The 24,587-nt window shown below is 39.3% G+C and overlaps 2 protein-coding genes and 1 non-coding gene across 3 annotated transcripts in view; 2 read left to right on the top strand and 1 right to left on the bottom strand.

Annotated features, from left to right (window-relative positions):
- Positions 1–19,892, bottom strand: part of polr2f (RNA polymerase II, I and III subunit F) — a 133,438-nt gene extending 113,546 nt beyond the window's left edge. The window contains exon 1 of the mRNA XM_053490509.1: positions 19,882–19,892. The gene's annotated coding sequence lies outside the window, so the exon portion shown is untranslated. The remainder of the gene's footprint in view (positions 1–19,881) is intronic.
- pick1 (protein interacting with prkca 1) lies at positions 418–22,779 on the top strand. Its single transcript, XM_053490505.1, has 13 exons — positions 418–595; positions 810–877; positions 5,310–5,421; positions 5,505–5,633; positions 5,748–5,814; positions 18,018–18,107; positions 18,223–18,276; positions 18,381–18,443; positions 18,545–18,678; positions 20,280–20,372; positions 20,690–20,740; positions 21,601–21,745; positions 22,003–22,779. The coding sequence occupies exons 2-13, from the start codon at positions 834–836 to the stop codon at positions 22,245–22,247; spliced, it is 1,227 nt and encodes a 408-aa protein (XP_053346480.1). The 5' UTR covers positions 418–595; positions 810–833; the 3' UTR covers positions 22,248–22,779.
- Positions 22,780–24,076: 1,297 nt separating this feature from the next.
- On the top strand, positions 24,077–24,149 carry trnar-ccu (transfer RNA arginine (anticodon CCU)). Its single transcript has one exon. It is a non-coding gene; the product is annotated as a tRNA-Arg (tRNA).
- Positions 24,150–24,587: the final 438 nt, after the last annotated feature.

The raw sequence follows: 24,587 nt of genomic DNA, 5'->3' as shown, positions 1-24,587 counted from the left end.
GTAGTCTGAGGTCAGAGCGCAGGGTCAGCCGTTGTTCGGTGCCCCTGGAGCTCACAGGGTGAAGGGCCTCGCTCAAGGGCACACCAGCCACAACCTGGAGGAGTCGTAATCGAGCAGTCCTGACTGGTATGTAGTTTGAATAGAGAACATTAAGACTATAGAGAATATAGAACATATACAGAAGAGAAAACAACAACAAACTGTATAATGAGAAGTGTGTGATAATCAGAACACATTATAACCTAGGAGTTTCACTGAAAGTAAATAAAATTATTAATTATTAACGCTATTCTAATGTAAATATTGTTTTTTATTATTAGTTTCTTATTTTGAAAAACCTTTTGGAAGAATAAGGTGAGTTCTTTCTGCGTTACCAAGGCGACGGGAGGTGTTTCCGGTAAGCCGCCGGAAGTGACGCAGGCAGTAGGGACACACACACACACACACACAGAGAGGAGGAGGGAGAGAGAGAGGGATGGAACAGCTGGATACACTTCACCTCTCCGGGTTTATTCACAAATCAACTCTGTTCTGTTACTATGAGTAGATAAGGAGTCTGTAATCTGTTTCCGGGTCACCGTCACTTCCGGTTCAGGTAAGACTGTATACTGTAACCCCAATGTTACTGCAGGAGGAATAGTGACGTATAGCTAAGCTAAGCTAATAGAGGAGATATGAAGTGAAGGACTGAATACATCACCACCACTAGATCTAGTGCACTACACAGGGTGCATCTTTACTCCGGGGGTAGAATAGAGGACTGGGGGTTATTGTCTGTTCTGTCACTGTGTGTGTGTGTGTGTGTGCAGGTTCAGGCCCCTGTACACACTGGCATGTTCTCAGACATCATGGACTACGAGCTCGAGGAGGACAAGCTGTGAGTGACGCTGTGTTTACACACACACACACACACACACACACACACACACACACACACACCTGTAACACGGCGGGCTTTAGGACCCACCAGTCTGCCCAGGATCACCTTTAGCTTTACCCTCACAAGCTAGCATGAAGCTAATCTGACAGGATCCCCTCAGGGACTTTAACACTTTAATAACATTCATTAAAAATAAAAGTACTTGTTCATCAAATACTTCCAAAAATAATAGGGGGACAATTAACAGTCTTGAGATGATAAACCTGAGGGTTTATTAATAAATGAGAGGAGAGTAGAATTACCATTAAAATAAACATTTCTAAATAAATACATCTGGGAATTTTGTAAAGATTTATTTATTTACTCCTAATGCTAACTAGCTAACCTGACAGGATTTATATAAACAATGCTAATATTATTGACTGTTAATGCTACTTTATTTAAGCTACATGTGCTATAAAAAGAGAGGAGTTTTAAGTAGAATAATATAATTACATTTAAAACAAAATTTTCTGAATGAATTTGGAAATTGTGAAAAGATTTATTTATTAACTCCTAATACTAGCTAGCTAACCCTAGCTAACCTGACAGGATTTATGTATGAAATGCTAATAATATTAACTGTTAATGCTAGCCAGCTAACCCAGATAAAATGGGAGGGTTCGGTCAGTAAGTGAATCTGGTCATAAAACCTGTCCATTGTATCTGCAGACCACCTGGTCCACTGTGGTGACCCCCTGCTAAAAGCAGCCAAAAGTCCAACAACAAAGCTAGCTAGCTAACCTGATAGGAATTATGTATTCAATTCAATAAAATTATATTTATATAGTGTTTTTAACAATGATCATTGTCTCAAAGCAGCTTCACAAAATTAAAAGATTATGGAATTGTGTAGGAGAAAGGAAAAATATAGATCATAGTGATCTGATGAACAAGCCAAGGGTGATGGTGAAAAGGAAAAACTCCCTGAGATGGTAATAGGAAGAAACCTTGAGAGGAACCAGACTCAACAGTGAACCCATCCTCATCTGGGTGATAACGGATAGCAGGGATTGATCTGCACTCATACTGTGTGTTAGGAGGCTGGGAGTTCAGTCTAGTTCAGTTTAGCACCAGGATGAGTCAGACAGGTGCAGAGGGGTCTGGATCACTGGGAGCTCGGGAGCTGTGTGTGTAGCTCCAAATTATCATAAAGCAGAATCCAGTTGGAAGTGGTCCTTCTCTGGATGCCTCAGGATCTTTTCAGGGTTGGCCTTTGTATAAAATGATAATAGTGTAAACTGTTAATGCTAGCTAGCTAACCTGTCAGGAATTATGTTTTTAAATAGCTAATAGTATTAGCTGTTAATTCTAGCTGGTTAACCCGAGGGGATTGCTGAGATGATCTTACCCCGTGTGCACAATGATGTTCCTCACCCTGAGACTAGAGTTTATATTCCATCAGACACGCCCACCTTTCCATATATGGTCATGGGGAAAAGCTCTCACCTTCAGTCCTGTTGTATTTAATACCAGGAGATTATTAACACAAGACGTGTGATCTTCGCCAACTTCTATCTATAGAACTCAATTAAAAAAGTCATTTTTACTCAAAAAAAGTCAAACCTAACTGTTAGTACTCATTATTAACAGTTAAAGAGTTAAAAGGTTAAATCTAAAAATAATCTGATCTTTAATGTTATCAGTGATATTATTATTATTATTATTATTATTATTATTATTGTTATTATTTGAGGTTGAAGCCCACGTACATGTCTGTGTGTCTCTCTGTACAGCAGAACTCTCTGTCTAACTTATTAATACAAGGAAATCCCATTCTGTAAGGTTGAGTATCTTACGCCTTGTTTACACTAAGTTGTCCTTCTTTGGTGCTCAGACAAATACACTCCCTGTTCGGTAATCGGAGAGTGAATCACAGATGAGAAATGGAAAAAGTAGATAAAAGGATAAAGATGAAGTTTTGTCTTAAAACCACTCCAGCGTGTTAAAATTCACTTATACCACTTCAGCGCTGTTATTTCAGCCAAAGTGAAAATATGAACTAATCCCAGTCAAAATATTCACTTTATCTTTTCTAATTAATATCTATTGGTGCAGGTGTTTGTTTACATTGAGACAGTAGCACATTAGTAGATTATTTTACAGTAGATTATTAAATCCCACACATAACTGTTCATAACATCACTTTTACTCCACATTTAGATTCACTGATGGTGCAGATTAAACTTCAGACAGAGATCTAAGGACTGCAGGAGGTTCAGTAAAGTCTAGACAGACAGTTTTGTGTGATGCTGAGACAAAATCTGGCTGGACAGATGGACAGAAATTTAGAATCTTTCTGAGACTGATGTCTAGTCCTCCAGTGTATGAAACATAAAGAAATATAAAGATATGATATAATACATATAAGATATAATTAAAAGAGTGAGTTCTGACCAATGTACAGTCAAAACCTCTCTTTTATTGATGTACAGTAGATAATCTGAGGTTGATGTTTTCTGTCGAGTTTCCGTCTCACTTGTTATTCTGATGAAATTCCTCTTTACAGCACTGCAAGTTCTCACTTCACAAGAAACTAAAAATTCACACACATGAAAATGTACATGTTTACTACACAGATTCTCTAGGACACAGAGAGAGAGAGTTAATTTACCTATTGAGCTCACAGAGTATTACTAATTATACTACTACTAATAAAATAATAGTCATAATAATAATAGAGTTGTGCACTCCAAGACTTTATTGACTGCCTTTATATTGATTACACACACACACACACACACACACACACACTGTCTGTGGTATCCAGTTTGTGTGTGAAAACGTTCCCAGAAACCCTTCATAGATGTGTTAACCTGATGTGAAAATTGTTGGCACCCCTGACATTTGTCCAGAAAATCAAGTATTTCTCACAGAAAAGTGTTGCATTAACACATGTTTTGCTACACACATGTTTATTCTATTTGTGTGTATTGGAACAAAACAAAAAAGGGAGGGGAAAAAAAGCAGATTTGTCATAATGTGACACAAAACTCCAAAAATGGGCTGGACAAAATTATTGGCACCCTTAACTTAATTGGTTAATACTTGGGGTCATTGTCCTGCTGTAAGGCCCAAGATCACGGACGCAAACCCAGCTTTCTGACACTGGGCCATATAGTGCGACCCAAAATCCTTTGGTAATTCTCAGGTTTCATGAAGCCTTGCACTCAGCCAGAGGCACTCAGTGCCAGAGGCACCAAAGCAACCCCAAAACATCTTTGAACCTCCCCATATTTGACTGTAGGTACTGTGTTCTTTGTAGGCCTCATTCTGTTTTCGATAAACAGTAGAATGATGTGCTTTATCAAAAAGCTCTATCTTGGTCTCATCTGTCCACAAGACATTTTTCCAGAAGGATTTTGGCTTACTCAAGTAGATTTTGGCAAACTGTAGTCTTGCTTTTTTATGTCTCTGTGTCAGCAGTGGGGTCCTCCTGGGTCTCCTGCCACAGTCTTTCATTTCATTTAAATGTCGATGAATAGTTCACACTGACACTGATGCTCCCTGAGCCTGCAGGACGGCTTGAATTTCTATGGAACTTGTTTGGGGCTCCTTATCCACCATGCGGACTATCCTGCGTTGTAACCTTTTATCAAATGTTTCTCTTCCGTCCACGTCCAGGGAGATTAGCTACAGTTCTATGGGTTGCAAACTTCTTGATAATGTTGCGCACTGTGGACAAAGACAAATCTAGATCTCTGGAGATGGACTTGTAACCTTGAGGTTGATGATATTTTTGGTTATTTTTAAGTCCTTACACAGTTCTCTTTTCCTCTTTCTGTTGTCCATGCTTAGTGTGGCACACACAGACACACAATGCAAAGACTAAGTGATCTTCTCTCCTTTTTTTCTGTTTCCAGGTTTAATTTTTATATTTATATATACTTTTTTTTGTGGAAACCTGAACTGTTTCAGCACAAACAAACAGAATCGATATCACATTTCCAGACAGCCAAGACGCCCAGTTGTCCAAGTTTATTTGTTGTTTATTTGCTACCGTAACAGTTCAGTCAGCTCCATGAAGGTGTTGATGTTCAGAGATAAACCTCGGGTTATTTGTGAAAAACACACAGCTGTTCTAGAGATCACAATACACACTTATTAATGTATTTCTCCTGACTGTACATGACCTCACAGACACGCCAACTGTGGTCTCACTCAGACTGAACACTGGAAATCAGGAAACAATCTGTCCCAATTGTTTTACAACATGAAGGAGAAACATCAAACAAATCTCAATAAGATATTACTTTGTGTCACTGATCACTTTAGGGTTAGAAGACGATATTAGAAGGTTAGAGAGAAAGAAGTTCAGAAGTGTACTGTTGTAGTGCTGAAAATGTGTGTGTGTGTGTGTGTGTGTGTGTGTGTGTGTGTGTGTGTATAGTGGGATTCCCACAGTTCCTGGAACAGTGACACTAAAGAAGGACACTCAGAACCTGATTGGGATCAGTATAGGGGGCGGGGCTCAGTACTGCCCCTGTCTCTACATCGTACAGGTGACTTTAGGTTTGTTTAATTTTGGAGCTGTGTGTTTAAACCGGGATGAACTAAAAACTGTGTGTGTGTGTGTGTGTGTCAGGTATTTGATAACACTCCAGCAGCGCGGGACGGGACATTGGCAGCGGGTGATGAGATCACAGGAGTGAACGGGAAACCAGTAAAGGGAAAGACCAAGGTCGAGGTGGCCAAGATGATACAGGCTGTACAGGTGTGTGTGTGTGTGTGTGTGTGTGTGTACCACACTGTCATTCAACTACACACATGTTAATAGTTTTTTTTTTCTTCATTAATTTAGTGTGGTGTGTGTGTGTGTGTGTTACAGGGTGAAGCAGTGATACACTACAATAAACTGCAGGCCGACCCCAAACAGGGCAAATCACTGGATATCGGTAAGACACACACACACACACACACACACACACAACCTTGGTGCTCTTGATATATGTGTGTGTGCGTGTGTGTGTGATCTCTATTTCACTGAACTGTAAACAGTGTCGTCTCATTGGTCAGTGTAGTTTAGCCCCGCCCATCAGAGTAGTTAAAGACTGTTTTGAGCGGCCTGAAGAACCCTGAGAAGTGGACTACACTATACTATACTACTCTACACTACACTACACTACACTATACACTACTCTACACTACTGTACACTACAGTACTCTACGCTATACTAGACTACTCTACGCTACACTACTTTACTCTACTGTACACTACACTACTCTACACTACTGTACACTACACTACTGTACACTACACTACTCTACACTATATTACTCTACACTACTCTACACTATACTACTCTACACTACAATACTGTACACTATACTACTCTACACTATACTACTGCACTACACTTTACTACTGCACTACACTTTACTACTGCACTACACTTTACTACTGCACTACACTTTACTATACTGCACTACACTTTACTATACTATACTACTGCACTACACTATACTACTACACTTTACTACTCTACACTATACTACTACACTTTACTACTCTACACTATACTACTCTACACTATACTACTACTCTATACTATACTACTGCACTACACTTTACTATACTATACTACTGCACTACACTATACTACTGCACTACACTATACTATACTACTGCACTACACTATACTACTACACTTTACTACTCTACACTATACTACTGCACTACACTTTACTACTACTCTACACTATACTACTCTACACTATACACTACTTCTGCACTACACTTTTACACTTTACTATTGCACTACACTCTACTACTGCACTACACTTTACTACACTATACTACTATACTACTACACTATACTACTGCACTACACTATACATTACACTTTACAACTCTATACTATACTACTCTAGATTACTCTACACTATACTACTACACTATACATTATACTACACTACACTACACTATACACTACTCTACACTACTGTACACTACAGTACTCTACGCTATACTAGACTACTCTACGCTACACTACTTTACTCTACTGTACACTACACTACTCTACACTACTGTACACTACACTACTGTACACTACACTACTGTACACTACACTACTCTACACTATATTACTCTACACTACTCTACACTATACTACTCTACACTACAATACTGTACACTATACTACTCTACACTATACTACTGCACTACACTTTACTACTGCACTACACTTTACTACTGCACTACACTTTACTACTGCACTACACTTTACTATACTGCACTACACTTTACTATACTATACTACTGCACTACACTATACTACTACACTTTACTACTCTACACTATACTACTACACTTTACTACTCTACACTATACTACTCTACACTATACTACTACTCTATACTATACTACTGCACTACACTTTACTACTGCACTACACTTTACTATACTATACTACTGCACTACACTATACTACTGCACTACACTATACTATACTACTGCACTACACTATACTACTACACTTTACTACTCTACACTATACTACTGCACTACACTTTACTACTACTCTACACTATACTACTCTACACTATACACTACTTCTGCACTACACTTTTACACTTTACTATTGCACTACACTCTACTACTGCACTACACTTTACTACACTATACTACTATACTACTACACTATACTACTGCACTACACTATACATTACACTTTACAACTCTATACTATACTACTCTAGATTACTCTACACTATACTACTACACTATACATTATACTACACTACACTATACACTACTCTACACTACTGTACACTACACTACTGTACACTACACTACTCTACACTATATTACTCTACACTACTCTACACTATACTACTCTACACTACAATACTGTACACTATACTACTCTACACTATACTACTGCACTACACTTTACTACTGCACTACACTTTACTACTGCACTACACTTTACTACTGCACTACACTTTACTATACTGCACTACACTTTACTATACTATACTACTGCACTACACTATACTACTACACTTTACTACTCTACACTATACTACTACACTTTACTACTCTACACTATACTACTCTACACTATACTACTACTCTATACTATACTACTGCACTACACTTTACTACTGCACTACACTTTACTATACTATACTACTGCACTACACTATACTACTGCACTACACTATACTATACTACTGCACTACACTATACTACTACACTTTACTACTCTACACTATACTACTGCACTACACTTTACTACTACTCTACACTATACTACTCTACACTATACACTACTTCTGCACTACACTTTTACACTTTACTATTGCACTACACTCTACTACTGCACTACACTTTACTACACTATACTACTATACTACTACACTATACTACTGCACTACACTATACATTACACTTTACAACTCTATACTATACTACTCTAGATTACTCTACACTATACTACTACACTATACATTATACTACACTACACTATACACTACTCTACACTACTGTACACTACAGTACTCTACGCTATACTATACTACTCTACGCTACACTACTTTACTGTACACTACACTACTCTACACTACTGTACACTACACTACTGTACACTACACTACTCTACACTATATTACTCTACACTACTCTACACTATACTACTCTACACTACAATACTGTACACTATACTACTCTACACTATACTACTGCACTACACTTTACTACTGCACTACACTTTACTACTGCACTACACTTTACTATACTGCACTACACTTTACTATACTATACTACTGCACTACACTATACTACTACACTTTACTACTCTACACTATACTACTACACTTTACTACTCTACACTATACTACTACTCTATACTATACTACTGCACTACACTTTACTACTGCACTACACTTTACTATACTATACTACTGCACTACACTATACTACTGCACTACACTATACTATACTACTGCACTACACTATACTACTACACTTTACTACTCTACACTATACTACTGCACTACACTTTACTACTACTCTACACTATACTACTCTACACTATACACTACTTCTGCACTACACTTTTACACTTTACTATTGCACTACACTCTACTACTGCACTACACTTTACTACACTATACTACTATACTACTACACTATACTACTGCACTACACTATACATTACACTTTACAACTCTATACTATACTACTCTAGATTACTCTACACTATACTACTACACTATACATTATACTACACTACACTACACTATACACTACTCTACACTACTGTACACTACAGTACTCTACGCTATACTAGACTACTCTACGCTACACTACTTTACTCTACTGTACACTACACTACTCTACACTACTGTACACTACACTACTGTACACTACACTACTGTACACTACACTACTCTACACTATATTACTCTACACTACTCTACACTATACTACTCTACACTATACTACTCTACACTATACTACTGTACACTATACTACTGCACTACACTATACTACTGCACTACACTTTACTACTGCACTACACTTTACTACTGCACTACACTTTACTATACTGCACTACACTTTACTATACTATACTACTGCACTACACTATGCTACTACACTTTACTACTCTACACTATACTACTACACTTTACTACTCTACACTATACTACTCTACACTATACTACTACTCTATACTATACTACTGCACTACACTTTACTACTGCACTACACTTTACTATACTATACTACTGCACTACACTATACTACTGCACTACACTATACTATACTACTGCACTACACTATACTACTACACTTTACTACTCTACACTATACTACTGCACTACACTTTACTACTACTCTACACTATACTACTCTACACTATACACTACTTCTGCACTACACTTTTACACTTTACTATTGCACTACACTCTACTACTGCACTACACTTTACTACACTATACTACTATACTACTACACTATACTACTGCACTACACTATACATTACACTTTACAACTCTATACTATACTACTCTAGATTACTCTACACTATACTACTACACTATACATTATACTACACTACACTATACACTACTCTACACTACTGTACACTACACTACTGTACACTACACTACTCTACACTATATTACTCTACACTACTCTACACTATACTACTCTACACTACAATACTGTACACTATACTACTCTACACTATACTACTGCACTACACTTTACTACTGCACTACACTTTACTACTGCACTACACTTTACTACTGCACTACACTTTACTATACTGCACTACACTTTACTATACTATACTACTGCACTACACTATACTACTACACTTTACTACTCTACACTATACTACTACACTTTACTACTCTACACTATACTACTCTACACTATACTACTACTCTATACTATACTACTGCACTACACTTTACTACTGCACTACACTTTACTATACTATACTACTGCACTACACTATACTACTGCACTACACTATACTATACTACTGCACTACACTATACTACTACACTTTACTACTCTACACTATACTACTGCACTACACTTTACTACTACTCTACACTATACTACTCTACACTATACACTACTTCTGCACTACACTTTTACACTTTACTATTGCACTACACTCTACTACTGCACTACACTTTACTACACTATACTACTATACTACTACACTATACTACTGCACTACACTATACATTACACTTTACAACTCTATACTATACTACTCTAGATTACTCTACACTATACTACTACACTATACATTATACTACACTACACTATACACTACTCTACACTACTGTACACTACAGTACTCTACGCTATACTATACTACTCTACGCTACACTACTTTACTGTACACTACACTACTCTACACTACTGTACACTACACTACTGTACACTACACTACTCTACACTATATTACTCTACACTACTCTACACTATACTACTCTACACTACAATACTGTACACTATACTACTCTACACTATACTACTGCACTACACTTTACTACTGCACTACACTTTACTACTGCACTACACTTTACTATACTGCACTACACTTTACTATACTATACTACTGCACTACACTATACTACTACACTTTACTACTCTACACTATACTACTACACTTTACTACTCTACACTATACTACTACTCTATACTATACTACTGCACTACACTTTACTACTGCACTACACTTTACTATACTATACTACTGCACTACACTATACTACTGCACTACACTATACTATACTACTGCACTACACTATACTACTACACTTTACTACTCTACACTATACTACTGCACTACACTTTACTACTACTCTACACTATACTACTCTACACTATACACTACTTCTGCACTACACTTTTACACTTTACTATTGCACTACACTCTACTACTGCACTACACTTTACTACACTATACTACTATACTACTACACTATACTACTGCACTACACTATACATTACACTTTACAACTCTATACTATACTACTCTAGATTACTCTACACTATACTACTACACTATACATTATACTACACTACACTACACTATACACTACTCTACACTACTGTACACTACAGTACTCTACGCTATACTAGACTACTCTACGCTACACTACTTTACTCTACTGTACACTACACTACTCTACACTACTGTACACTACACTACTGTACACTACACTACTGTACACTACACTACTCTACACTATATTACTCTACACTACTCTACACTATACTACTCTACACTATACTACTCTACACTATACTACTGTACACTATACTACTGCACTACACTATACTACTGCACTACACTTTACTACTGCACTACACTTTACTACTGCACTACACTTTACTATACTGCACTACACTTTACTATACTATACTACTGCACTACACTATGCTACTACACTTTACTACTCTACACTATACTACTACACTTTACTACTCTACACTATACTACTCTACACTATACTACTACTCTATACTATACTACTGCACTACACTTTACTACTGCACTACACTTTACTATACTATACTACTGCACTACACTATACTACTGCACTACACTATACTATACTACTGCACTACACTATACTACTACACTTTACTACTCTACACTATACTACTGCACTACACTTTACTACTACTCTACACTATACTACTCTACACTATACACTACTTCTGCACTACACTTTTACACTTTACTATTGCACTACACTCTACTACTGCACTACACTTTACTACACTATACTACTATACTACTACACTATACTACTGCACTACACTATACATTACACTTTACAACTCTATACTATACTACTCTAGATTACTCTACACTATACTACTACACTATACATTATACTACACTACACTACACTATACACTACTCTACACTACTGTACACTACAGTACTCTACGCTATACTAGACTACTCTACGCTACACTACTTTACTCTACTGTACACTACACTACTCTACACTACTGTACACTACACTACTGTACACTACACTACTGTACACTACACTACTCTACACTATATTACTCTACACTACTCTACACTATACTACTCTACACTACAATACTGTACACTATACTACTCTACACTATACTACTGCACTACACTTTACTACTGCACTACACTTTACTACTGCACTACACTTTACTATACTGCACTACACTTTACTATACTATACTACTGCACTACACTATACTACTACACTTTACTACTCTACACTATACTACTACACTTTACTACTCTACACTATACTACTCTACACTATACTACTACTCTATACTATACTACTGCACTACACTTTACTACTGCACTACACTTTACTATACTATACTACTGCACTACACTATACTACTGCACTACACTATACTATACTACTGCACTACACTATACTACTACACTTTACTACTCTACACTATACTACTGCACTACACTTTACTACTACTCTACACTATACTACTCTACACTATACACTACTTCTGCACTACACTTTTACACTTTACTATTGCACTACACTCTACTACTGCACTACACTTTACTACACTATACTACTATACTACTACACTATACTACTGCACTACACTATACATTACACTTTACAACTCTATACTATACTACTCTAGATTACTCTACACTATACTACTACACTATACATTATACTACACTACACTATACACTACTCTACACTACTGTACACTACAGTACTCTACGCTATACTATACTACTCTACGCTACACTACTTTACTGTACACTACACTACTCTACACTACTGTACACTACACTACTGTACACTACACTACTCTACACTATATTACTCTACACTACTCTACACTATACTACTCTACACTACAATACTGTACACTATACTACTCTACACTATACTACTGCACTACACTTTACTACTGCACTACACTTTACTACTGCACTACACTTTACTATACTGCACTACACTTTACTATACTATACTACTGCACTACACTATACTACTACACTTTACTACTCTACACTATACTACTACACTTTACTACTCTACACTATACTACTCTACACTATACTACTACTCTATACTATACTACTGCACTACACTTTACTACTGCACTACACTTTACTATACTATACTACTGCACTACACTATACTACTGCACTACACTATACTATACTACTGCACTACACTATACTACTACACTTTACTACTCTACACTATACTACTGCACTACACTTTACTACTACTCTACACTATACTACTCTACACTATACACTACTTCTGCACTACACTTTTACACTTTACTATTGCACTACACTCTACTACTGCACTACACTTTACTACACTATACTACTATACTACTACACTATACTACTGCACTACACTATACATTACACTTTACAACTCTATACTATACTACTCTAGATTACTCTACACTATACTACTACACTATACATTATACTACACTACACTACACTATACACTACTCTACACTACTGTACACTACAGTACTCTACGCTATACTAGACTACTCTACGCTACACTACTTTACTCTACTGTACACTACACTACTCTACACTACTGTACACTACACTACTGTACACTACACTACTGTACACTACACTACTCTACACTATATTACTCTACACTACTCTACACTATACTACTCTACACTATACTACTCTACACTATACTACTGTACACTATACTACTGCACTACACTATACTACTGCACTACACTTTACTACTGCACTACACTTTACTACTGCACTACACTTTACTATACTGCACTACACTTTACTATACTATACTACTGCACTACACTATGCTACTACACTTTACTACTCTACACTATACTACTACACTTTACTACTCTACACTATACTACTCTACACTATACTACTACTCTATACTATACTACTGCACTACACTTTACTACTGCACTACACTTTACTATACTATACTACTGCACTACACTATACTACTGCACTACACTATACTATACTACTGCACTACACTATACTACTACACTTTACTACTCTACACTATACTACTGCACTACACTTTACTACTACTCTACACTATACTACTCTACACTATACACTACTTCTGCACTACACTTTTACACTTTACTATTGCACTACACTCTACTACTGCACTACACTTTACTACACTATACTACTATACTACTACACTATACTACTGCACTACACTATACATTACACTTTACAACTCTATACTATACTACTCTAGATTACTCTACACTATACTACTACACTATACATTATACTACACTACACTCTACTACTCTACACTCCACTATTCTACTCTACACTATACTACTCTACACTATACACTACTTCTGCACTACACTTTTACACTTTACTATTGCACTACACTCTACTACTGCACTACACTTTACTACACTATACTACTATACTACTACACTATACTACTCTACACTATACACTACTTTTGCACTACTCTTTACTACACTATACTACTGCACTACACTTTACTACTGCACTACACTTTTACACTATACTACTGCACTACACTTTTACACTTTACTATTGCACTACACTCTACTACTCTATACTATACTACTCTATATTACTACTACACTATACTACTACACTATACATTATACTACATTTACATTTAGGCATTTGGCAGACGCTTTTATCCAGAGCGACTTACAAAAAGTGCTTTAATGTTTACATAATTGGATACATACTTACACTGGGTTAACTAGGTTAATAACTAAGTGCCATTAGTCTAACACAACTAAGAAGAGGGTTTTTTTGGGGGGGAGGGTTAGTCCAAGTACTTGAGAAACAGATGCGTCTTGAGTCGTCGTTTAAAGATGGTCAAAGTCTCTGATGTACGGACTAGAGGAAGTTCATTCCACCACCTAGGTGCTAGAACAGAAAAGAGCCTGGATGAATGCCGCCCTCGATCCCTGAGAGATGGTGGGATGAGGCGAGCAGTGCTGGAGGATCGGAGGGAACGTGGTGCAGTGCGTGGTGTAATTAGCGCAGAGAGGTAAGTGGGTGCTGGGCCATTTTTAGCTTTGTAGGCAAGCATCAGTGTTTTGAATTTGATGCGGGCAGCTACAGGAAGCCAGTGCAGGGAGCGGAGGAGTGGGGTGGTGTGGGAGAACTTGGGACGTGCTGCTGCATTCTGGATCAGTTGCAGAGGACGAATCGTGGACAGAGGCAGGCCTGCCAGGAGTGAGTTGCAGTAGTCCAGTCTTGAAATAACAAGGGACTGAACAAGCACCTGAGTAGCCTGTGAAGAAAGATACTACACTACACTCTACTACTCTATACTATACTACTCTAGATTACTCTACACTATACTACTACACTATATTACTACACTATACATTATACTACACTACACTCTACTACTCTACACTCCACTATTCTACTCTACACTATACTACTCTAGATTACTTTACCCTATACTACTGCACTACACTATACTACTACACTATACTACTACACTATACTACTACACTATACATTATACTACACTACACTCTACTACTCTACACTATACTATTCTACTCTACACTATACTACTCTAGATTACTCTACCCTATACTACTGCACTACACTATACTACTACACTATACATTATACTACACTACACTCTACTACTCTACACTATTCTACTCTTCACTATACTACTCTAGATTACTCTACACTACTGCACTATACTACTGCACTATACTACACTATACTACTCTACACTATACTGCTCTACACGATACTACTGCACTACACTATACTACTACACTATACATTTCACTACACTCTTCTACTGTATACTATACTACATTACATTATACTACTCTAGATTACTCTACATTATACTATAGATTACTCTACACAATACTATTGCACTACACTATACTACTACACTATACATTATACTACACTATACTATTCTACTCTACACTATACTACTCTAGATTACTCTACATTACTGCACTATACTACACTATACTACTCTACACTATACTACTGCACTACACTTTACTATTACACTATACTACTACACTATACTACTGCACTACACTATACATTACACTACACTCTTCTACTCTACACTATACTATACTACTTTACATTATACTACACTACTCTATACTACTCTAGATTACACTATACTACTGCACTACACTATACTACTGCACTACACCATACATTATACTACACTACTCTACATTATACTACTCTAGATTATACTACTACACTAAACTACTGCACTATACTACTACAATACTGCTCTACACTATACTACTACACTTTACTTTACTACACTATACTACTGCGCTACACTATACTACTCTACACTCCTCTACACTCCTCTACTCCACACTCCTCTACTCTACACTTCTCCACACTACACTATACTCCTCTACTCCACACTACACCTCCTACTTCACACTACACTGCTCTACTCTACACTTCTCCACACTACACTATACTCCTCTACTCCACACTACACCTCCTACTTCACACTACACTGCTCTACTCTACACTTCTCCACACTACACTATACTCCTCTACTCCACACTACACCTACTTCACACTACACTGCTCTACTCTACACTTCTCCACACTACACTATACTCCTTTACTCCACACTACACCTCCTACTTCACACTACACTGCTCTACTCTACACTTCTCCACACTACTCTACTCTACATTGCTGTACTCCACACTACACTGCTCTACTCCACACTACACTGCTGTACTCTACACTTCTCCACACTACACTACACTACTCTACTCCACACTACACTCCTTTACTCCACACTACACTGCTCTACTTTACACTGCTCTACTCTACATTTCTCCACACTACTCTACACTTCTCCACACTACTCTACACTACTCTTCCATACTCTACTCTACACTACACTTTAATACTCTACACTACTCTACACTACACTACACTTTAATACTCTACACTACTCTACACTACACTACACTTCAATACTCTCCACTAGACTACTCTACACCTCACTACACTTCAATACTCTACACTACACTACTCTACTTTACACTACACTTCAATACTCTACACTAGACTACACTACACTACACTTCAATACTCTACACCACTCTACTCTACACTACACTACACTACACTTCAATACTCTACACTACACTACTCTACTTTACACTAGACTACACTACACTACACTTCAATACTCTACACCACTCTACTCTACACTACACTACACTACACTTCAATACTCTACACTATTCTAATCTACACTATACTACACTACTCTACTCTACACTACTCTACCCTACTCTACACTACACTACTCTGCTTATGTTACCATGGTAACGCACTGCCGATGTAACATCACAGCGTGTTCAGAATGGAGTTTAGTTGAGGGAAGAAGTTCACTTAACTGACATTCACTGCACAGGGAGTAGGGAATGCACTGTGAAGTACACTTCTGAATGGAACACAGCCACAGACTGATTAGTCCCATCTCTCTGGAGTAACAGGGATAAAACAGGGTCAGCTTAACACACTGTGTGTGTGTGTTCTCACAGTGTTAAAGAAGGTGAAGCACCGGTTGGTGGAGAACATGAGCTCAGGGACGGCGGACGCACTCGGACTGAGCAGAGCCATCCTCTGTAACGGTAACACACACACACACACACACACACACACACACTTAATGATTAAAACAATCATTCGGAGAATGATTTAAACTGTGATTTTCGTCATGGTGTGTATGTGTGTGTGTGTGTGTAGATGGACTTGTAAAGAAACTAGAGGAACTGGAGAAGACTGCGGAGCTGTACAAGGGTAAGCCTGATGTTACATTAATTACACACACACACACACACACACACACACACACACACTCGTCCTGGTGAAGGTGTTCTCTATTCAGTGTGTGTGTGTTACAGGCTTGATGGAACACAGTAAGCGGTTACTCAGAGCGTTCTTTGAGCTCTCACAGACACACAGAGGTGAGGCCCAGTGGAATTATGGGTAATGTTGTGTGTTTATAGTTTAATAATAATAATGAGATGAGCTGGCTGTGAGTAAAGCTGTGTGTGTGTGTGGACAGCGTTTGGGAACGTGTTCTCGGTGATCGGCGTTCGGGAGCCGCAGGCTGCAGCCAGTGAGGCGTTTGTGAAGTTCGCAGAAGCTCATCGTAACATCGAGAAGTTTGGCATCCAGCTGCTGAAGACCATCAAACCCGTGAGAGAAACTCTGACTCGTCTCACATTCATAACAATACAGGTCGTCCCCGACTTACGAACACCGAGTGACGATTACACATGCTTACGAATGAGTTCTGTTACAGTAGCACGTTTGTAAGTCTGAATTGTTCTTAAGTCTCTCAAAGTGAGTCTTAGACGCCTTTGACATGAAGGTACAATATAAAGCATAACAATTCACTAGAATAAATCTTTGTCCCCTTTCACAACACTGCCATCATGTGGACAAAAACTATAATCACACCTGGGGAAATTAATCTTACACTGTTGTCTCTGTGCCTGTAAATCGCGAGGGGAATGCAGGACGCCATTCTGTCTCAGAGCTGTTTTCCACTGTATTGGACAATGAGAATTTTCTGAAATTCAGGACAGCCATAAGGACAGCTTTACAGGCCAATCATTTTCTATTTACACACACACACACACACACACACACACACACACAATATATACCGGACTTTAGATATTTTATACATTCACTTACACACTGAAAAAATTGCATATAATTATAAATATTAGTATCTGGTGCACTGCAGTGTCTGTTGTTTGTACAATACACGTGTGCTACTTCTGTGATTTGTTGACATCTATGAATGTTCATAGAACCGTGGTCCGTTCGTGAGTGTGGAAATGTTCGTAAGTCGGAGATGACCTGTGCAAGGAAATACACACGAGACTAAACTGTCCACATATTTATCGTAGTTACTGAAAACTGATAATAAATATCACTGAAATGCTGTGGAGACTTTAGACCATATGTCTTTTATAGATTTATAATGACTGTGTGTACATAGAGATCTGAATCCTAACACACACACACACACACACACACACACACACATAGACACATGACCTTGTTAAAGTTCAGTTCCAGATACTAAACCATGCTAGTCAGGGTGTGAGAAAGTTTCAAAGTGAATCCAGTCTTCAGAAACACTGATAATTACAGTGTGTAAAGTAACAGCTTCTTCTTTTGGCCCTGGTGAGTCCTGTGAGACACACACACACACACACACAGTTCATAGTGCTATTTACCGCTCCTCCTCCACCTGCGTTAATAAACTCGACTCTGCTTTGTTCTCATTTCTAGATTTAAACCTGCTGTGAATTGAGAATTTATTCAATAACACTTCCTCATCATGAAGCTCTTTGTCTTATAAACACTTTCTCTTTTTTAAATAAACACACAGTGTGCGGTGCTGTTTCAGTAAACTAATCATCTACAGCGTGGTGTGGTGGAGCAGAGTTACTCTAAATAAACTATCTCTGAGTGATTAATTTCCTCTAACAGCACAACCCTGAGTGTTTATTACAGACAGGGTTAGTGTTTACAGTTTATATCTGTGAGACGTTATTGAAACATCTTCACTTCCTCTTCTCACTTCACCTTAATCTCCTCTGGAACTTTAATCAGAATAATAACATCAGCTTGTCGTGTTACTGAGAAACTGTAGTTAGAACCAGCCGCTGCTGTTACAGAGAATTAATCAACACCTTCTACACACCAGGAGACCACTGGATGTTAGGACACTTCCTGAATGTGTGTGTGTGTGTGTGTGTGTGTGTGTGTGTGTGTTTTAGATGCTGCATGATTTGAACACGTACCTCCACAAGGCGATTCCAGACACCAAACTGACCATCCGGAAGTATCTGGACGTCAAGTTCGAGTACCTGGTGAGCGTCAGGACCCGACCAATCACAGCCTTCATTACTTCACCCCCGCCCTCTCCTCCCCCTTTCACATCCCATCACATCACTGCCTAGCAACGGTCGCTATGCGCAGCCACCTCTGACCTGTGTTCATCCCTGTAGACGTGTGATGTCATGTGTCTAACAGTTTAACTCTACAGTCACGGCCTTTATTTCTTACATAGCAACTTTAACCGAGTGTGGGCGGGGCTTTATTAAACTCTTAATTAAATATGCAAATGAATGTGTACAGTCTTAGATTCAGAGGTGTGTGTGTGTGTGTGTGTGTGTGTGTGTTACAGTCGTACTGTCTGAAGGTGAAGGAGATGGATGATGAGGAGTACAGCTGCATCGTAAGTTTTTTTTTTTTTTCTTTTTTTCTCCAGTTCATAATTTACCACGTCCTCACAGACTTCCCTGTATGACTCCTGTGTGTGTGACACACACACACACACACGCTGCTGACTCAGGGACATCAGCACATCTACACACAGCGGCTCCTCAGTGTTTACGAGTTTAATCTGTTAATCCAGAAGTGACGAGTTCTGAAGGTGAAATGTCGGTTTTGGAGGAGATTAATTGTTATTGACTTTAATATATTTTAAAATTAACTTTTTAAAATATTTGATTTAAATATCAGGGAAATCTTTTATCACCTCATATAAAGATTATAGTCTTCAGTATATCAGCAGCAAAAAAAAAAAATAATAATAAAAATTCTAGTAACAAGCACAACAACAACAACAACAACAGCGGTGAACTCCATCATGTCTCTGTAGGGAGTTCTATTATTACTAGAAAGCATCGGAGCTGCCCAGTGAATATTGAGTAAAGTCTTTGAAGATGGTGGTCACAAACATTAACTTGCCCCGCCCCCATCTTTGATCTACACAGCAAAGTGTTCCGTCTGAGGTCCGGTGTTCTGGTCGTCTGAAAACAAAGAACTGGTGCGAAACTGGGCCTCAGCTTCAAACTAGCTGTAGTCTTGATGGAGTAAACCTGAGCAGCGGAGTGAGTTTAATAAATCAGAGATAACTGGATGGAGAAATAAATAAATAAATGTGACCTGGACAAAAGTATTGGAACAACAACAACCACCTCAGTACTTATTGTTCTCCATAAAGTCTTTTAAAAGCACAATCATAAGTCATGTCATTACTTCACTTGTTTACTTCACTACACACTATAGACTTGTGTGTGTGTGTGTGTGTAGGCGCTGGGAGAACCCTTGTACCGCGTCAGCACGGGGAATTACGAGTATCGTCTGATCCTACGCTGTCGACAGGAGGCTCGCTCTCGATTTGCTAAAATGCGTAAAGACGTCCTGGAGAAGATCGAGCTGCTCGACCAGAAACATGGTGAGATACACACCACACACTCACGCTGTCATGTGACAACTTCTTCTGTTTCAGGTGGATGGTGGGCGTGGCCTGTAAGAACCAGTACTGACTATAATACTGTGTGTAATGTCTTTAATTTTCAACAGATAAAACACGGACTAGGTTCAAGTCTTAGTTTAAATGTCCTCTTATTGTGTGACTGTGGGGGGCGCTCAGATAAGGAATAAGAGTTAAACTGTTCACATCACTGTGTGTGTGTGTGTGTGTGTGTATAGTTCAGGACATTGTGTTTCAGCTGCAGAGGTTCGTCTCGGGGATGTCGCGTTACTATGACGAGTGTTACGCCGTGCTGAAGGAGGCCGACGTCTTCCCCATCGAGGTGGACCTCTCACGCACCACCCTCAACTACACCGCGCCCAACTACGAGGACGAGGAGGAGGGAGAGGACGAGAGGGAGGACGAGGACAAGAGGAGCGGACAGACCGAGAACGGGGCGGAGAAACTGATCGATGATGAATGAGTGAAGAGGAAGAGTCGAACCGATGCTGTGTGTGTGTGTGTGTGTGTGTGTGTGTGTGTGGTGTATTTTTACACATTCCTTTAAGTGTAATCATGGTCCAGGTAATGTGTGTGTGAGGGGACCAGGCAGGGTGTGTCTCAGTGCTTACACATCTGAAGTGCTCTCAGCTCCTCCACACACTCGATGATGTCATGCGCTCACCTTAACCACCACAGACACTCCTCCTCTTGTGAAGCACTACAGCGTATGATTTGGGACGGAGCCTGACATTTTAAGACATGCGTGCAAAAGTATTTGTCCAAACCTGTTGATTATTTCCCAGTAAAGGACACTCCTAATGCTTCAGCGTATCAGGACATATTGGACAATTCTGCGCTTCACTAAACTCAGTGTCCACAGTTTGGGGAAGGCCCTTTACTATTTCAACGTGATTGCGGACTATAAAGACACACCGTGATAAGTTCGAGATCTTAAGCGGCCCGAACACAGAGCCCTGAGATCTCAACCCCATTGAGAACCTTTATGATGGACTGGAGCGAGGACTGAGACACGGCCGAGTACGATGGAGCGAGGACTGAGACACGGACGAGTACGGTGGAGCGAGGACTGAGACACGGACGAGTACGGTGGAGCGAGGACTGAGACTTGGACGAGAACGGTGGAGCGAGGACTGAGACACTGACGAGAACGGTGGAGCGAGGACTGAGACATGGACGAGTACGATGGAGCGGGGACTGAGGGAGAAGGTGGAGTGAGGACTGAGACACGGACGAGTACGGTGGAGCGAGGACTGAGACACGGACGAGTACAGTGGAGCGAGGACTGAGACACGGACGAGTACGGTGGAGCGAGGACTGAGACACGGACGAGTACGATGGAGCGAGGACTGAGACATGGACGAGTACGATGGAGCGGGGACTGAGGGAGAAGGTGGAGTGAGGACTGAGACCCGGACGAGTACGGTGGAGCGAGGACTGAGACCCGGACGAGTACTGTGGAGCGAGGACTGAGACACGGACGAGTACTGTGGAGCGAGGACTGAGACACGGACGAGTACTGTGGAGCGAGGACTGAGACACGGACGAGTACGGTGGAGCGAGGACTGAGACACGGACGAGTACGATGGAGCGAGGACTGAGACACGGACGAGTACGGTGGAGGGAGGACTGAGACACGGACGAGTACGGTGGAGTGAGGACTGAGACACGGCCCTGGTCTTTATGTTAATCAGAGGTTTAATCCTCTTCCCTGTGATTGTACTGATATCAGTCTGATTATTAAACTTATTGCTCTGGGTCTGTGTTTCTGTGGATGAGCCCCTGTAACCTGATGGTCTTTATTTCTCTCTTTATTTCACTAAAATGAATGAAAACCAAACTACTGATTAATGTAAGAGAAATAAAACATATTTATGCCAAAGTGTGTGCGTGTGTGTGTGTGTGTGTGTTTATGGTAAATAAGTAACTGAATAATGATAATAAACGGGTTAAACTTATATAAATCAGGTTTAGTTTAGTAAAGAAACACAACACACGACTCGTTCGCGCGGGCAAGTCGTGAATAGCTGGCATTCGGTGACAGCCAATGAAATTGAAGCATTTTTGCGGCTTTCCACGTGGTGTGACGTTGCTCAACTAATAGCATAAAATCGTCTAGACCCTGGTTCGAATCCCGCTCTGGGTGAAAATGTAAATTCTTTGTTTTATACTTTTTGCTTATGATTATCATTAAATTATAGTAAGGTGAGTGCTAATGCGTGCTAGCGGACTGCGATGACGTTATAGGTTTGAAACTTTATAACGGCCCCGCCCACAGCGTGTCTCCGCGCAGCCCCAGTGGCCTAATGGATAAGGCACTGGCCTCCTAAGCCAGGGATTGTGGGTTCGAGTCCCATCTGGGGTGGGTTAATATTTTTATCTATTTTTATTTTTTATAATTAATGTACTATGTGGAACAATAAATCAGACACGTTCCGTTTTTATGTATGTGTTTGTTTTTTGCTGATCTGATGTCATGTGATGAGCCCCACTGTTCTTCTAAAGATCCTTTTTCAGCATCAGGTTTTTTTGGGGGTATTGACGCTTAAAATGGCATGAGAATAAAAAACACAGGTGGGAATCTGCTGCCATTAGGGCACCTAAAGAGTGTCTGGGCCCTGGGCTTGGTCAGTTAAAAAAGACAAGGTATTGTAAATCAGAGAGTGCACTGGAAATGGTATGGCCCAAGAGCATGGGTAGCTATGTCACAAGTTGTCCAGGTCTGTAATAATACTGTTTTATTGTTACTAACGGCGACTCTCTGTAGAGTGTCCATGTTGTATAACTTTATGGCCATAGGGAG

This window comes from Clarias gariepinus, chromosome 28 (genome assembly GCF_024256425.1).
Source record: "Clarias gariepinus isolate MV-2021 ecotype Netherlands chromosome 28, CGAR_prim_01v2, whole genome shotgun sequence".
Classification (NCBI taxonomy): Eukaryota; Metazoa; Chordata; class Actinopteri; order Siluriformes; family Clariidae; genus Clarias; species Clarias gariepinus.
The sequence above is the reverse complement of the archived record's forward strand: the minus strand, read 5'-3'. Positions and strand labels throughout refer to the sequence as shown.